This window comes from Corvus kubaryi, unplaced genomic scaffold (assembly GCF_017639235.1).
Source record: "Corvus kubaryi isolate FWS band 111438036 unplaced genomic scaffold, C.kubaryi_AGA036_p1.0 76, whole genome shotgun sequence".
NCBI lineage: Eukaryota > Metazoa > Chordata > Aves > Passeriformes > Corvidae > Corvus > Corvus kubaryi.
Genome location: NW_024582063.1, coordinates 14,152,630 through 14,169,619, shown reverse-complemented (window position 1 = coordinate 14,169,619; position 16,990 = coordinate 14,152,630). Strand labels below are relative to the sequence as shown.

Genomic DNA, 16,990 nt, shown 5'->3' with positions numbered 1-16,990 from the left:
CCCCATAGTAACATTACAATGTTTGGCTGCAATCTAAAAAAGTTATATGCATGTGCACCCCCTGTAGGAGAAAATAAGATTTGTGTTTCATCCAAAGATCTGGAAGGTATTTAATTTGGTTGGTTTATATAGGAAACAAATATGGTCTTTAGATTGGCAATGGGGGCCTAAGATATGTTCAATAATTAAAGAGCAAAAAAAGAATTACATGACCCATTTGTGTTTCAAAAATAAAGGCTCTGTAAGTGTCCTGGTAAGAATTATCCACACAGTAGTTAAAATGGTAGTATGACATTTTCAAATAATTTCTAAAAGATGCTTCCAGCATTTTGCTTAGCAGGAGAGGTCCCTTCCAGCCTCAACCAGTCTGGATTTTAATTATATTGACTAATATTTATATAGCTTGTATAGCTTTTACAAGTGTCTACACTGAAAATTAGAACTACTACTAACAAGAAGTGTAATTACATAAGTCTGCTTGTTACCTTTATTCACTAATGTAAGTAAGTACTGTTAACTGGTAAGCAGTCACAAGGTTTCATATGTGGACTGGTAAAAGATATGCAAAAAGTGGTAAAGGAAGACAAAGTCAGGTAGAAATAGGGGGGTTTTGTTGTTGTTGTTGTTGTTACTTGGTTTCATTAAGGAGTATCCAGTTTACCTCTTTTGCTAACTTCTGTCCTTGCTCCACAGATATGGGCTTCTCTTTCATATCATTCAGTCTTGCCAGAGTTTTTGGGTCATCACGGAGATCAATCTAGCAAGAAAGATTGAAGTCATGCTGGAATACTTCCTCTAAACAAAAGTCAGCAGGCAATATGATACCCTCATTTTAAAGGAGAATTATTTAATGGAATATTATCTCTATAAAAATGGAGTCATGTCACGATTCAAATCATGGACCCTTCCTGATTCAGAAGCCCTGTATTTAAGCTGTGAACCCTTAATCCAGAAGGAACAAACATTTATTCTGTATTCAGCTCTTCAATTAGATGTGATCATCTTAGAATACCAAATGCAGAGCTGAAAGATTAACCCAAAGGTAACACCAACATGTGGGTCACTTCATAAATGAAGCCCAGTCCACTACCCACAAAAAACAAGAGGAAATTGTCTCACTTCTCCCCTTCCTCCTCTGCTTCAGCAAATGTTGCATGTGACTAATAGTTGTAGACCCAGTAATTCCAGTAACGTGGGCATGAGCAGACAATTCTAGTCCATAAGTCCCGTGACTTTTTAGAAAGTCACATGGGAGACATGCAGCCAATCTTGCCACCCTGTTTACAATGGACATAAGTTTTTTTAACAAAGTGGAGATAGCTCATTGGAGAACAAGACATATCTAGGTTTTTCTGCCACCTCTAAGGGTTGTTCCTCCAAAGGCAGAAGGAGGTGCTGCTCAGGTCCTTTTGGGCCTGAACTTCCAGCCCAGAGAAAAGGCACCATACAATGATCCTAACTGTTTAAATAAAGTAGAACAGAACCAAATATACCTGTGTTCCTACTAGTAAAAAGGGAACATTAGGTGCATATTCCTTCAACTCTGGTACCCACTCTTCCTTCACATTTTGAAATGAAGCAGGGTTTACCACTGAGAAGCAGATAAGGAAGACATCGGTCATAGGGTAAGATAAAGGTCTCAGACGATCATAGTCTTCCTAAGGAAGAAAAATTCTGTTATCTGCAATATTAAATTGTTGCCTGTATTTTGTTAATTTTAACAGTTATATTCAGAAACTGTATTTGCATTTCATGAAGGTTGTTGAGGTAAACTTTCTGAATGTTTAAAACTATTCCAGGTTAGTGTCACTGTTAGAGCAAAATCTACATATGAAGATAACTACATGTCAATATAAGTATTTTGAAAAATGTGTTAATACTGATAGAAACTTCTCTATGAGAATATACAGAAGACTACCATTTAAAAAGTTTTTACTTAAGGAACAAAACCAAAAGGCTTATGGTTCAAACATACTTGCAGATCAAAGATTAGTATTTGTAGAGAAATGAGCAGATGAGACTGCTGTAGAGTCATTCAGGTTACACAAAGCTAGGCTAGATTAAGGCTATTCAGTGCATTTAAATGTTCTATTTTGGATCATACATAGAGGTGATATTTAAAGCCCTCTTTAGAATTTTCATTGTAGAAGCCTTACAGTCCTGTTGCTAATGTTCAGGGCAGTAGGAAGGATCAGAAGGGACCTCTTTTGTCTCTAGACTGTGCTTTCTATTAGCAAGCCCAGCAAAGGATCAGAAGGAACAGAAATTCAGGGTCAAGAACACTAACAGGGTTAATTAATGCCTTTGTGTTCGTTTGTTTGTTGGGGGTTTGGGGGAGGAGGTACTGTGAAAAGTTTATTTAGGATGTTTAGAACCGCAGCATTTAAAGCCAGCAGCCCTACTGCCAGGGCATACAATAGTGTGGCAAGACAAGTACCTGGGAGCATTGCCTGCACTGTAAATCAAATTTCTCTCTGGCAAGGGAGAAAGTGGATTCTTGCCCTCTGTTTTAGCTAACAGCCAGAGGGAACATGCCCCAGCTTCCCTCTGCAAGGCTTCCTTTGGTCTTTGGCAGTGAACCGACGCCTTACCATTCCTACCATAGGGTTTTGGTGGTTTTTGTAACGTAGATAACTAAGACTGAGCCCAGGCATTGCAGAGACACTGATAAATGCTGGATTTATGCCTTCCACAGGAAACACCAGTTTATTATGGCAGCTGCAGCAGTCTCCCTCTTCCCCATGTAAACTCCCCATCTTAATTAAATCTCACAAATAATGGAATGATTTGTTCATTAAACACAGAGACAGAAATGTAATTCAAGTCCATGTTTGAAATGAGTCAGAAAATTAAATTTTTGTTTCCTTGGCAACAGCCACATTACCAGATTATTAACCTACAGTCACACCCTCAAAAACACCCTTCATTGATTTGTTAGGTTTTAAACATGGTCACTAGAATATCAGAAAAACTGTGAGAACTTCCTCAGAAAACAGTTTCTGCTATACCCATCTTTCTATTTGGAAGTCAACAGCTATGGGAAGAGAGCTGTTACTCCCATTGTGAACTGGAGGAAAGACAAGCACAGGCAGAAATTCTGCAGTGGCAAGGAGGTGATCATTACTTGTCATACTCTTGTGCCATTTTGAGTATCCACTCTACTGTCACTTTTGTACACAGGCTTGTCACTTAGCTAGAGCATTCTTAATTGTTAACATGGCTTCCCAATTCCATAACCACAGTAACTGACACCACTGTGAAGCTACAGCATTTGACAGGCCTTTTCCCTGCCAGTGTCAGGCTCTTGTCCTGATTCAGAAGAAAAAAACAGTAACCCTGTCTTTTCCAAATCTGTGGACATTCATCACAGAAAGCAGAAATAACTTCAAGAACATCAAGACAGGAAGTTGAAACTCTTCAATATTCAGTTGGGGTTTTTTTGGCATGTATTTTACGTTTCACTTCTACTACTGAATATAGCTAGATCCTGCTCAGGGTTGCACTCTGTTTTCTGGGGTGGAGATCAAAATCCTAAAAGAAGCTTCCCAACTGCCAATTACTCTGTTCCCTGGAGTACACAACCTGCATGAAAGAACGTACAGTAGATCCATCAGTTGCTCTCAAATTCAGCTCTAAATCATATGTGGGGTATTAGTGTATAGGTTGTGTTTTTTAAAAATCTAGTTTAAAGCTGTAATTTATTCCTACCACCAAAGAGCTGCCATCCCTATACTCTACATTTTCTCAAAATGTCATATTTGGATTATGATAACTAGAATACTGCCTGCACTAAACGCTGGAGTGGAGAAAGCATTTCATGTCAGCAGAAATTACTGTAAGTCCATTAACCTTAAAATAGCTCTTTAGTTAATCCATTTCAAATTACAGATGGACCTTTATTCATAGCAAATATTAATCATTTTCTTAAAGCCAGTCTCAGGTCTGATCTCCTTTCCTGCTCCTGCATTTGTTTATGTGCCTTTTGATTTATACCCCGTCCCACTCGCACTGGGTAAGCTGTGGGTCCATGCAGTGTAATTAAGAAGTTAAACTGAAGGCAAGTACAATGTGATTGGATACATCATGTACCACAGCCAAAGATGTGTATGGTATTTGCTACAGTGGCTTCACTGCATTTACTCTTCCTTAAATTATCAGAAAATTTGGCTGTACCCACCAGTCCTGCTGCTTGAAACATGTCTGTGCTCTCAGGCTCTCCTTTAAACCTTGTCTGTGCTCTGAACATTAGGTGTGCATCAATATTAATAGTGGCAGTAGTTCTAACAAAGCCTCCCACCACATGATTGGACTGGTCCTGAGTCCTCCTGAGAGAAACCCAACTTAAATTTTGTCAGCATCTCGTAGGCCATCTGTGCTTAAAGACTCCTTCCGCTTCCCAACAGCCCCTCAGAAACAGCAATAAACCTGTAAAACTGATGTATTGGGCCAACATAACTGCTGCAATTGGTAGAAGAATCTGAAATACCAAATTAATTTAGACAAAATATTAGAGAAGCCTGGAAAAATCTTATTGCTTCAACTATAATTTATTTCCTGAATCTAGTGTAAGGGAAATAAATGTGGTTTATTCTAAAATTAAATGCAACACCAAAATTGATTATCCTAGCCAGTCAACATAAATTCCTATTTGAGTGCATGTACACACCACCCTATACAGCAATTAGACTAATTAGACAATCTGATTGGGGGAGGCACTGCATATATATTTAGGCTTTAAAAATATTTAAGGATATTAGCAGGAATATTTTAAGAATGTGAATAAGATGGGCAAGCAAGCCCCTAAGGATCAAAATAGTCAGTATAAGTCTCAAAAACTCCAGGCTATAATGGTGAAACAGCTCATTCTCCAACATACTCTAGAGTTTTAAAAAAATTGTTTGCTGAAGCAGGTGAATACAGACAGAAAATATGAGGGCTGTAATAACTCCAAACAAAATTGGACACAAGGATGTTGATTTAATTAATGTTCTGTGGAGCTGTGGTCCCTCTAAAAGACATGACACTGCAGCAGGGCTGTTCATCATTTCCCTAGTATCCCTGTGGAAACCCAGGACAGCTGCCAGTACACAACAGACATGAAAAAGGAGATGAGATGGACCAAGGACTTGGCTTCTCAACTACTACAAATGGGGCGTTTTGTTTTAGAGTGGAGGGTGGAAGTTCAGACTTTTAAATTACCATGTCTTCTTATGGTAGGCTACAGGTATGTCTAGCATTGCCTTTATCTTGGTTCCTTAAAATCTTGGTTCCTTAAAATCTTTAGGTCTCCTATGTTACAGTACCTAAAAATCTGCCTGAGTTTTTCTGCTGCCTTATACTTGAATACTGTATTTTGGATGGTGAAGTGGATTTGCTCTAACATGTCCAAAATCTGGCTATTTCCAACATTTACCTGTTCATAAACAGAGGTCTTGAGAAACTTTTTGTATGCAGACTGAAGAATGGTATTGCAATTCCACAGCATTATAATATTCATTTCATGGGTTTGCTCAGACCAAAAGCAGATTGCAGTGCCCCATTTCAAGTCATGCATTTGATTTTGAACTAATACTTTTACCCAGTTCTATAGATAGATATCAGCTGAGAGACACAGCTAAAACCACACAAACTGTGTTCCTAACTCTGCCACTGACACAGTATGTAGTCCTGAACAAATCATTATCCTCTCTCTATTTGCATCTTCCCATCTGTAGGGGTTTGCTAGTTTAATAATGCATTAGTCTTTGCAAAGTACTCCAAAAGCCTTTGATGTACACAGCTTATGTGCAGTGGGATACTTTTTAAAAAATAGACAAAGTGGAGTATAATTATTTCTGGACAACCTTCTTGACCCACAAAAAGCATTATTTCCTTATATTTATTAGAAAACTGAAATGAGAGGTGCAGGCATACAGAGATTCTGTCATACTAGAGACCTTGTAGCTTCCCTGACTTGTGGTATCACGCTCCTCCCAGCTCAAGTTAAAGTGATGGACACAGAGACAGAGGTCCTTACCCTGCTGTCAGTAATGTGAGACCACAGGCCTCCTTCTCATCTGGAATGGTATTAAGGTCTCTCTGTCCACTTTGGAGAGATGAAAGGCAATTAGTCCTTTGCAGCCGATATCTTCCCTCATCTTGACCAAGACCTTTGAGGAATTTCACACCTCTCAGGTCTGCCATTGCAAGTAGCAAAGACAATGTTAACCTAGATCTGTCTGTTTGATTTTTATGTCCTTGCTAGTGTTTTTAAAAAAACAGGAGAAACCAAATTCTGATATGTCATTAACACTGACGCAGGGGCCTAAGATGTGTCATGTTTTAATACACAGTGTCTTGTTCTGACAGAACCGAAGTAATGAATTATTTTATGTGTTTTGCAGCTTAGGAATGAAATTTTAACAATGCACCTCCAGTTGTTATACTGACATACCCTTGATAAACCTATTTCTATTCCAAGAGGTATAAAGTAGATGGGTGGAAACAAAATAAAGCTTGCACCACTGGAAGAAAAACTGGAGCTCAAAACCGCTGGGTTTGTGATCTCTGTGTTAGCAACCATCTGTTGCTTTCACAGCTTACAACACCAATCGTAAGAAGAGGTTCTCACTCCCAACCATCTGTTTTTAGAGGGGAAGCCAAAAATAGACATCAGGCAGAGTTGCTAGAGGAATCCAACCTTCATGCAGCAAAGGGTAAATCACTACTGCTCAGAGGGGCTCAGTGAGGCAGAGTTTTGCAGAGTAAAATCCCAGGTAAAAGTCTAAGTTTTAACCATTTCATAGTAACAAGATTCAGAAGTCCTCTCTCACTATGAATTGCCATATTTCAAGTTTTGAAATGCATTTCAAAGCTATCCTTCAAGACTGCATTTTTCAGTTTTCCTACCTGAAAATAAGTTTCTGTTTCAGAAGACTCCCTGTAATATTTTGGAAAACATAACAAGTGAACCATAATGACTGCTGTACATAACATATGGACTTAGTAACAGCTCCCAGCTACCTCTGGACACATCTTGCCATCTCCCGCAAATTGGAATTAAAGGCTGATCTGCAGCTTTGCCATAAGCACCAGGCAAAGCCTCTGAAGGCTTTGAAAGCAACTGCTTACTCCAGAAGCACACCAGGAAACAGACTTCACTCTGCTGAATCACCCTGTGGTTTCAGATTCTATGAGATGCTTGGTGGGGGAGGAGAGAGAGGGAAGTGGCCTGTGCTGCCCCATGCCAAGCACAAATTGCTTCCCTGGCTAAAAAACACACTTCAAATTTCTCAGTCTGGGCTGAGTAACACTGTAACCCTTTGCAAGGAAGGAGAGTGGAGTGTCCCCCAGGATGCTGGTTTCCTGGCACTGCCACTCACCAGGCACCATTAACGCAGGACCATTTGGCACAAAGCTGCAGTTTGGACTGACACTGCATTGCCATAAAACGTCTGCTTGTCCAATTCCGCAGCCCAAGCTCTGCTACGCTGATGACTGTATTTGATTTTCCACTTGCCTACATCTGTAGCCCCTAGCTTCTGAACAGCAAAACAAGAGCGATGCAGTGATTATTCCCTGGCTGCAGGGGAAAAGTGCACTACAGACCCTCTGTCTCTTCACAGGCTTCTGAGGATACAGCTTGCATTGCTAAAGAAAGCAGAATTGCTCAGTTGTGGTTTGTTCGCACAGGTTTCCCAGAGAGTGCAAAAAGCTGCTGGTTTGGGCCCAGCATCTATTTTTAATTTTTAGAAAAGGCTGCAAGAATGCAGGGTAAGTGCTCTTCCATTGTATTCTAAAAATGAAGTAAACTGATCTAAATCCATTTCTGAATTCCTGTGAGGAGGACTGTTCAAAGGACATATGAATTATACATTGAAAAAGCCCAGGGTTTGTGAATTACCTTTTTTTTTTAAACAAAACTTTCCTCGTAGCATATTTGGGAACTGTGCAGCTGCTTACATGTCTGAAAAGCTTTTCTGGATAGAGAGAAATAACTAGCTGGAAGATGGAGCCTAGTTAAGATGGATTTTAGAGCATTAGAGACAGGAAGAACAGAATGTTTCTTTTATTATACACAAAATTTTCATTAAGCGATCAGATTTGATCCCAGCCTTAATGTGGGATTCAATACTGTCCAAATGCTACATCTAGCCATGTGGTGATGCTAAACTACTTTCCTAGATGGTCTCAATAGCACACTCCCTTCTCTCCATCACCATGAGAACTTCGACTTGCTGGTTTCTTCTTGGTTGTCTAAAAGTGAAAGTCCATGAATTTTCTCTGTAGGGCTTATTATTTTAGCATCTGTATCAATGGAACATGTATTCAGCTGACTGCAAGCACAGTTCTACTTCAACACATTCACTTAAGCCAGTTGCCTACCCACTATGGAGCTCCTAAGAAGTGGCAGAGTAGCTGCCATGGACAAACCCTTTCACTCCTTGCCCATAAGAAATCTCAGTCCTGCAGTGTGTTTCTTTCTCACTGTCAGTGACTTTATGAACAGCACTCTTTCCACACCGGATTTCCATTTTCTCCAGGAAAGGAATTCACCCCAGTTGTTGTGTCTGCAGCCATGAACAATCAAGATTTTCCATTCTTTCAGATACAGCAAATCAAAGTTAAAAAATTAAATGCACCCTGACATGGAGATCTGGTCAGATCCTCTGCAGAACCTGCTCTTTGGAAAGATGGGTTCTGTCACTATTTTCACAGAAGAATATGACCTGTTCTCACAGGCAAAACAGCCTATAGAATAGAGTTGGTTTAACACTGTTATCCCTATAAGACATGTCTTTTAATTTGCTATCTATATAAAGACTGATCAGACAAGCAAGACTGATCAGTTAAGTGTCCCACTCCCTTTCACCTTTTATAAGTAAACCCCTTCAGTCCAGTGTTGAGCAACAGATAGAAGACTACAGCTTCACACTGCCTCCTCAAGATTAGCTCCCATCACACAGCTTCTCAGGAGAGTGCCAGGGCCATCATCTGCACCTTGAGTGAACACATAACAATGAAAGAGTTTCTGGAATTAAAGGAGTTCCTAAGAGTCTTCTGCACCTTGTTTTATATCAAGTCCCATTTGCTAGGACTAAGAGCTTCCATTGAAGAACATGGTAAAACACTCAGCAGATGTTAAGGCAATTGAAAAACTGCCTATGGTTTTTCTTTCTTAAATAGGGAATTCGTAAGCCATCTCACTGCCCGTGGCTGGCCTATCTCTTGGTCGTAACTGAAGATGCATTCCAGGTCACACCTGGCATCCATCTCTTGTTGATTCCAACACTGAATCCCAACTGGAAATCAGACCAACAAGGAATTAGCATTAAGTTCATTCTAATGATGATCTTAAAGTCTTGATGGCTACATGTAATTTAGAGCACAAGCTGCCTGAGGTTCTCTGAGTCTGTGTTTTATTCATGTGAAGCAATACACTCACCTAGGATGCTGACAGATGTTGCTTTGCTCTGGAGAATAATGCTGCCACCTGCATTTTTATGTGCACACCAGCGAGTGCCAGGCATAGCAAAGAATTATTGCACACGTGCCACAGCACAGATGCAGCATGGAGCGGGATTAAAACAGACTGGGGACAGTAACTTAAAAGTGTCAAATGACAAAACCTCTTCAGAACTGCTGAAAGTGTCACATAGCATTCAGACATTTTTCTTAACGCAGCTCACCCAGTCACTAATTCAAACAAATAGACTGGTTATAAAACCATGGAACAGAGCAGTAAAAAGATACAGTTCTCCTCCTCTCTGTCCTTATTTTACATTTTTTCTCATTAGAGGAGGAGCAGTTTGTTAGAAATGCAATTGCTAATTTGGAGGCCTAAAAAAAAAAAGTCCTGATGTTCTGCCCCAAAGCATCCTTTTTGAGATGTCGAAGATTATAATTCACAGTAGAACTGCAGGATGTGGAATCGGTGTGCTTTATATTATTTCTTAATTACCAGGTTCCTGGAGTCTCTATAAAGCACATCCTTTTCACCTTTAAATGAAAGATTAATTTCTAGTACCCCACAGATACAGAGAAAGCTTGATACATGAAGATACATGAAGGCCAAAAGTTTAAAGACATGCAGCAAAGGGCAAAACCATTTTAATTTCCTAGGTTTTTTAGGTAGTGGTGTATGAGGACAGGAATAGCTGACTCGTCATTTTGCATACCTGGGACTGACAAAACCTTATTGCTGAAGTAGGTTTTACATCCACTTTGACCATGTGTTCTTAATAAAGGAACTGGAACAAAGTTTACTGAAATCAGCAGTAGGGTGCCAGCTAACAGAGCTTTGGATCAGACCCTAACACGCTGTAAGCTCTTTTACACTGCAGGTCCGTGCTACTGAGACAGTGCTCTCATCTAAATGATATTTACTTTCTTTTAAGATGTAGTTTGGAGGCTGAGTCAGGAGTTAGGCTATAAATGAAAACTGCATTTTTTTATACTTCTCCTATTTACCAAAATACAGAGAGCTCTTTGCAAAGGAAACAAATTTCAAAGGAGAAGTCTGACTATGGACCTGATGAAAATTCCCAGGATCTCATATGTTCTCTATCAGAAAAACTCCGCAAGTCATGCTACCTTATCCAGTTGTCCCATTCCATCACTCCTGCCTCCTGCAGCACAGCTGTAGATTATATGATACTCAGCTGAGTGCAGGTGCACACACCATCTTAAAATGAACTTGGGCAGTAAGAGGATATGCAATAACATTGTGCTGGAAGAGCAGTAACTATTGCTTGTATTCAGTATTTCCTTTTTAGCTGGTGATGTTTGGACAGCATTGAAAGAGGCCACTGTGCGTCAAAGAAATTAAAAATAAGTAAAATTCAGACAGAATTCTGTCACAAACTGAAAGATATCTACTGACTCTTAACCCAGGGAAAAAAAGGGCTTTTTACTTGCCCATGTAATCAATGTTTAGCAAGGGTCTGCCCTTGGTCAGTAGTCTTCATAAAAATGTGCTTTTAACATATCAAAAATGGAAGTTTCACAGAACTGTCAAGCTTGGTTTGCTTTGTGTTCTTTATTTTGGTCTGTCATTAACTTGCTGTTAATGTGGCAAAGATATTCTGGATCTACATTTTCAAATGCATCCCTCAGGTTTGATTTTAACATAACTCAGTGTCGCTATTCAGAAGTACTGTGGGGCTTTTGGCAGTCCAAAAATGAAATGTACCTGTCTTGAGTTTCCAACATCTATCTAGTGTATGCTTCTGGGAACTCAGAACGCCATCTCCCATTCTGCAACTCCCCATCTGGTGATAACAGTACTTACCTATCCTAGGAAAGCTACCGTGCTTTCAAAGCATGAGTCACAGCTCACAAGGAGGCGTTTAGATGCAGGCTTTGCGCTGAGAGTATTATTGTTGCAAGGCCATTTTTAATAGCAAATCTGAAGGTATAAAGTCCTCTTCCTTTTAAAGAGAAAGCCTGTCTTTGCTTAAACCCTTATGTAGAGAACTCCAAATATACAGATTGTTAGCTCAGGCATTTCACCTCCTCTTAAAAGGAGAAAAACCTAAATTGCAAAGGGACAATCTAGGCATGTTTTTATTTTATCTGCATACATCCAGTTGTTAAATCTACGTGGCTGGCAACATCCTGAGGCACAGAGCAGCTTCAGCGGAGGCTGAGCTATTCATAGGCCAGCACGCTGGGCCGGGAGTGAGCTCATGAGCTCACAGCCTCCCAGTGCCAGCTGCCAGCTCGGCTGGGACATGTGAAGGGAGCGAGGGAAAATACATGTGGGAGGAGGGAGGCGCGGGGGGGCAGAAAGGGGACATGATGTTAGTTGCTAACATATCACGTCTAGATCTGCCAAAATCATGTTGGAGGTCTCTGTGTTTACACCTCTGCAGTAAAGGGTGGCAGGCTTTGCAGTGTGTGAGACTGCTTCGCTCCAGGCTGACATTTGGAGCTACAGCTGCCTGGTAGGGGCAACTCAGAAGTAGCAATGTGCTCTGAGGAGGGACATTTCTTATTTCACAACAGACCAGCAGCTGCCTCTCTTCTCAGTAAGAGACTGGAGTGGTACCTAGGGCTAGACCAGGGCTACCTTCCAAAGCCAAGACAAACAGCCACCAAGGAGTATAAAGATTACTGCTATTTATTTATAGCAACCACCACAAGTTTAGGGACCACCCATTTTAATAACCACACCTCACATTTATAACCATTTGTTTTTAAACCTCTCCTTAATGTGGACACTCATCTCCCTAATACCTGAGTTAGCTTTACACACTTAAGCAGCCTGGCCAACTCTAACACAGAATTGCTTTAGCATCAAGGCTTCAGTTAACAACCAAAAAATCAGTGTTAAGATGAATTAAGATGGCTATGGCTGCAACCAGTGTGACCATCTGAGCTGAGACGTGCCAAGAAGTGGCTTGTTCTGCGCTTGTGCTTAGCATGTTTTGTGGTACTGTTCTGGTGACAGGTGAGAAGGTACCAAGAGCTTCATTGTATCAGACCACATATTAGGGCCTTTAAGGCAGAGGTATAAAAGCAGAAAGCCAAGGAACACAGTTTACCTCAGCTTTGTCTGACCAGGCCCCACTAGTATCAACAGTAAGTGATGCTGAGGGATGTAAATGTTATTATGAGGCACTGCACCATAGTAAGATTCACCATACCCTGCTCTGCACTGCCCAGATGCTGGCTTGGTGCCAAACCTGCACCAAGCAGCCATGCCATGCCTCAGCATCTCTCTTCCCAGAGCAACACGAGCAGTACAGGCTCTGCTATGGCACCTCCCCCATCCTTCCTCTAGGTCCCAACCATCCTGCACAGCAAAGACATAGGAGCAGAGCAAGACTTCCCCCTGTACATGGTCAGCACACACTGGAAGAAAGGGACACCATGAATGAAAATCCTATAGCAAAAGGAACTGGCAGGAGGATGGACTCCAACTGCCATTTTAAACAACAACGTTCAATATAGAGCAAAATCCCCAAAAGGCAACTGCTCTGTGTCCTACCATTTATCCCGACCATTTGGGACATGGCAAGGGGACATGTGGCACTCCTCTTTGCTAGTGCTTGCAGACTTTTCTCCAAAAGTGTTTAACATCTTGAGAGTTGGGAGTATTACTTGTGATATTATGGAAGAGCAAGATGATAATCACTTGCCAGCAGTTCAAAAGCACTCCAACATGGTGATCTTAACAGACCCCTGATGAAGCCATGGTTCTCTTCCCAAGCTGATTTTGCCATGTAGCCCTGTTCAATGAAGAGCAATATTGACACACAGTCTCCCAGAAGAGGCTGCTGCAAAGCCTGACGCATCCAAGCATCAATATCACAAGCACCTCATGTTTAAACTTCAGTGCATTGATGCAAGTCTTCAGTGCAGGTAGGTTCCACAGTTCTCATCTTCTGCGGAAACCAAGACCTGCTCTAAGCCCACCCAGTGCAAGCAGCAAGGTTAAAAGGAGCTGCTGGCTCCACCTGTGGGAGGAATTGCTGGAGGAATGGCACCAAATTCCCACCCACCTCCTGACATGGGAGGCCACCTCCACAGCTGCAAACCCAGATGGGCTCTCAGAGCCTCCACTGCCCAACAGCTGTACTGGCTATTTTCTGCTGAACCAGGGCCTCAGTATTTTCAGCCAGAGAAAAGCCTTCTTGAACTCACACACACCCAGAGGCCTGTGTATAAACTGAACTTTGTGAACCACTAGTGGCATTCTTCCTTGCTATATATATTACCAGGGAAAAGAATGGGATTTTAATAGATTTATTTTCAACCTATTTTCAACTCATGAAGATATGAGGCCTTATGTCATCGTTATGGTTACTACATGTGATCCTGTGTGTGTTGTGAAGAAGTGAGCTAGAAATGAGTACTGCAGGAACTCAAAAGCTTGCAACTCCTCTGCCAAAGCAAAGTCTGTCACAAGTTGCTAAATACATAACCACGCAAGTTAAAGAGACCCACACATTGATAAGTCAGTATTTTAGGGTGATGAGCCTGCTGTTCACCAGCTATGAATCAAAAGGTCTTTAATCTTTCTTCTTCTATGGGCTTTCTGCATGGATTTAGAGTAGGTCACTATCTGAGCTTTCATTTACCCCTTCACTCCTCTTCCCCCTGAACTGAGACCTGTAGATTATACCTATTTACTTTGTCCAGAGCTGGAAGTATAAACATGATGATGATTGTGGACTGCTTAGCTACCACAGCAATCATGCACAGCCAAGTTTTATAAAATTCTACTCTCAGGCCAATATTTTGCAATAAGATTATTTGGGGGTGACAGAGACAAAAGCACTGATGTATGCTGGCATAGAAATCCCAACTTTGGGCAGCAATGCATCCAATCCATATGGAAGTCTGTGGAAGCACCAGGCATGTACCAGGTACAGCAGGCTGTTTCCTCAACACAGAGAAGACATTATCAACTCATGTCTTTTCTGCTCTTTACTGTATATATTTAAGCTTTAATGTAAGTTTTCTATTGATGCACAGCTTTGAGAAGACAGGCTTGTCAGCTGCTCTGACAAAGCAGCTTTTAACTGAATGAAGTTGCTGGACTGGCATCTTGATACAGACTCCCTTCTTTAGTTGTACTGGATGTTGGGATGGGGCTCCCATGGGCAGTCTCAGATGTCCACCAGTTCCCCAAACATGCTGAAGTGGGATGGGGATAGTGGTAAAGATTTTATTAGTACCACAGGTCTGACTAAAAGGGGAGTTTTGCCAAGACCGGATATATCTGTAAAGGTAACCTCATTAAAATACCCTGTGTGAACTGAGGGTCCTCTGAATCAGGCCAGCAAGATCTATTCCTAGGTGCCTCAAAAACTGCCCTGGAATTCAAAATGAAGATTTCAGCTTTTCAGGAATGGGGAAAAAAGCTTACCTCAACTTCTTCTATATACAGCTTCACAGTGAAAAGTTTTTCTTGGTATAACAAGAACACCTTCATTTGCTGTTTGTTGTAAACTGGCCAGTTTTCCCTACTAACTTTTGAGGAGGCCAAAGGTCCCCTGGGTTCACACTCAGCACATTCAGGCAGTTGGATACCACAAAACCACCTTAGTTAAGGTTACACGGAGCTAACAACACATACTCACATTAGTAGCAACAAGTCCAGCACAAGCAGTTTGAGATGGCATCCCCAAATACATTATGCGCACTTAACAGAAGTGCTAGGGTTGCTTTCACACTTTCCAATGCTCATTATAAAAAAAAAATTACTTGCACACTAACCAAATGCTTTGTCTGAGCACTACATCCTCACTTGCAACCTACTTAAGCAACATTTTAAAGCCATGTTCTGAACCAATTACTACTGAAAAACACGACTATGATAGTAATAAGAAGTGCATTTAAATGTGACTAGTTTGTGTTTATGTCAATGAGATGACAACCATGAAGTCAGTGTTTGTGGGAAGAGTCTCACCCTTCAGGGTATCAGCTTTCTGGAAATGGCACTGTTTCCTACAATTCTCATGGAATTAGGTTTTTTACTTATTTCAGGCCTAACAAAGATATAAGGCTGGTTAAATGCTGATTCCCTAACTCAAGGCTATATGCAGATCTAAAAAGGTACACTGATTCAGGCAGCAGTTGTTCAATTAAGTATAGGAATAACATGGTTAAAAATTACGGCTTCAGTCTATGCGAGTTCAGCGAGATTATCTTACTAGTTGCTCTTTACAACAAGGAAGCATGTCTGAGGTCATGTGAGACCAAAGCACATGCTCACACTGTAAGAAGAAGTTTTAGTATAAGGAATGCACAACTTTACAGAACCCCGTGCTGTGTTTCCGTATATGCTCTGCACCTCCTTGGGAGACGCCTGCACCTCCTGGGACCAGGCCCTTCACAAACTGTTTCAAATAAGGGATCCCCAGAAAGCTGGGAATACTCCGGAGACCATGCTCGGCCCGTTGCTGGCGCCATGCAAGTTAAGCTAAGGAAGAGATGACTTGAATCACGAAGCCCTTTAGAAACCACTAGGCCAGTGACCCCTCCAAACATCCAGCATTTTATCCATCATTAAAGTTACTTAAGAGCCATGCTGACATCAAAAGCATCTTTCACAACTGCCTGTAATAATCTTAACCAAATGAACCATTTGAGTTGTCTGGGACAGCAAAAGAAACCCAGGTTATCTCAAAGGCAGTGGCTGAGAATTACATGTTATTATTTTCCACCTTTAGTTTGAACAACTCTTTGTAGCTATTTGAGTGCTGTAAACCACAACCAGGGCAAGCTGCGGCCGCCTGGCTCTCCATCCGACCCGAGGCGGCTGAGGCAGCATGTGCCCTCTGTGCTGAACGGGGCACATTTCCCCACCTGAAGGCCGACGGGAGGGTCGGCACCCCGGGGAAGGGGGTGGCTGGCCGGGGGCGATGCCCGGCCCGGAGAACTGCCCTGCAGGCGCCGGGCATCTTCCCACCCCAGCGCCGGGCGATGTCGTGGCGCCTCGGCCCCAGCACCGCTAAAAATAAAGCCCGTCTCCTCCTGTCCGCCCTCGGGAATAGAGGTTGGATCGATGGTTTTCTTTCAAAGCCGGATTTTATCAATCGACCCCCACCCTCGCCGACCCGCCTCTGAACTGCCCAGCCCGGACCACAGCCCTGCGAATAACTTCAGCGCCGGGATCGCCGCCCGGCGGGGGAACGGGGCCGGGGGTCCGCGGGCGGCGCTCGGCACTCACCTGGCCGGCGGTGTCGTACAGCCCCAGCAGGTACTGCTTGCCCCCGACGGTAACGCTGACTGCGAGGGGGGAGAAACACACCGGGTGAGGGGGGGGAAAACCCGGCCGCTCCCCCCCCCCCCCCGGCAGGGCAAGGCCGGGGGCTGAAGGGAGGAGGGAGGGGAGAGAGCGGCTGCCGCCGCCGGCGGTAGCGGGGCCCCCCGCCCGCTCACCTGCGTAGTGGTCGAAGACGGTGGGCACGTACTCCTCGGGGAAGGCGTCGTTGGCGTAGCTCATCAGCAGGCACGTCTTGCCCACGGCGCCGTCCCCCACCACCACGCACTTCAGCAT

General features: G+C 42.5%; 2 protein-coding genes across 2 annotated transcripts in view; one reads left to right on the top strand and one right to left on the bottom strand.

The window, feature by feature from the left end:
- The window catches only part of PIGF (phosphatidylinositol glycan anchor biosynthesis class F), a 25,920-nt gene extending 20,092 nt beyond the window's left edge, over positions 1–5,828 (top strand). The window contains exon 6 of the mRNA XM_042051857.1: positions 694–5,828. The gene's annotated coding sequence lies outside the window, so the exon portion shown is untranslated. The remainder of the gene's footprint in view (positions 1–693) is intronic.
- Positions 1–16,990, bottom strand: part of RHOQ (ras homolog family member Q) — a 22,054-nt gene extending 5,064 nt beyond the window's left edge. Inside the window, exons 1-4 of the mRNA XM_042051860.1 lie at positions 16,873–16,990; positions 16,661–16,719; positions 1,494–1,658; positions 662–757 (exon numbers count right to left, since the gene is read on the bottom strand). Coding sequence (XP_041907794.1) covers positions 662–757; positions 1,494–1,658; positions 16,661–16,719; positions 16,873–16,990 — 438 coding nt within the window. The remainder of the gene's footprint in view (positions 1–661; positions 758–1,493; positions 1,659–16,660; positions 16,720–16,872) is intronic.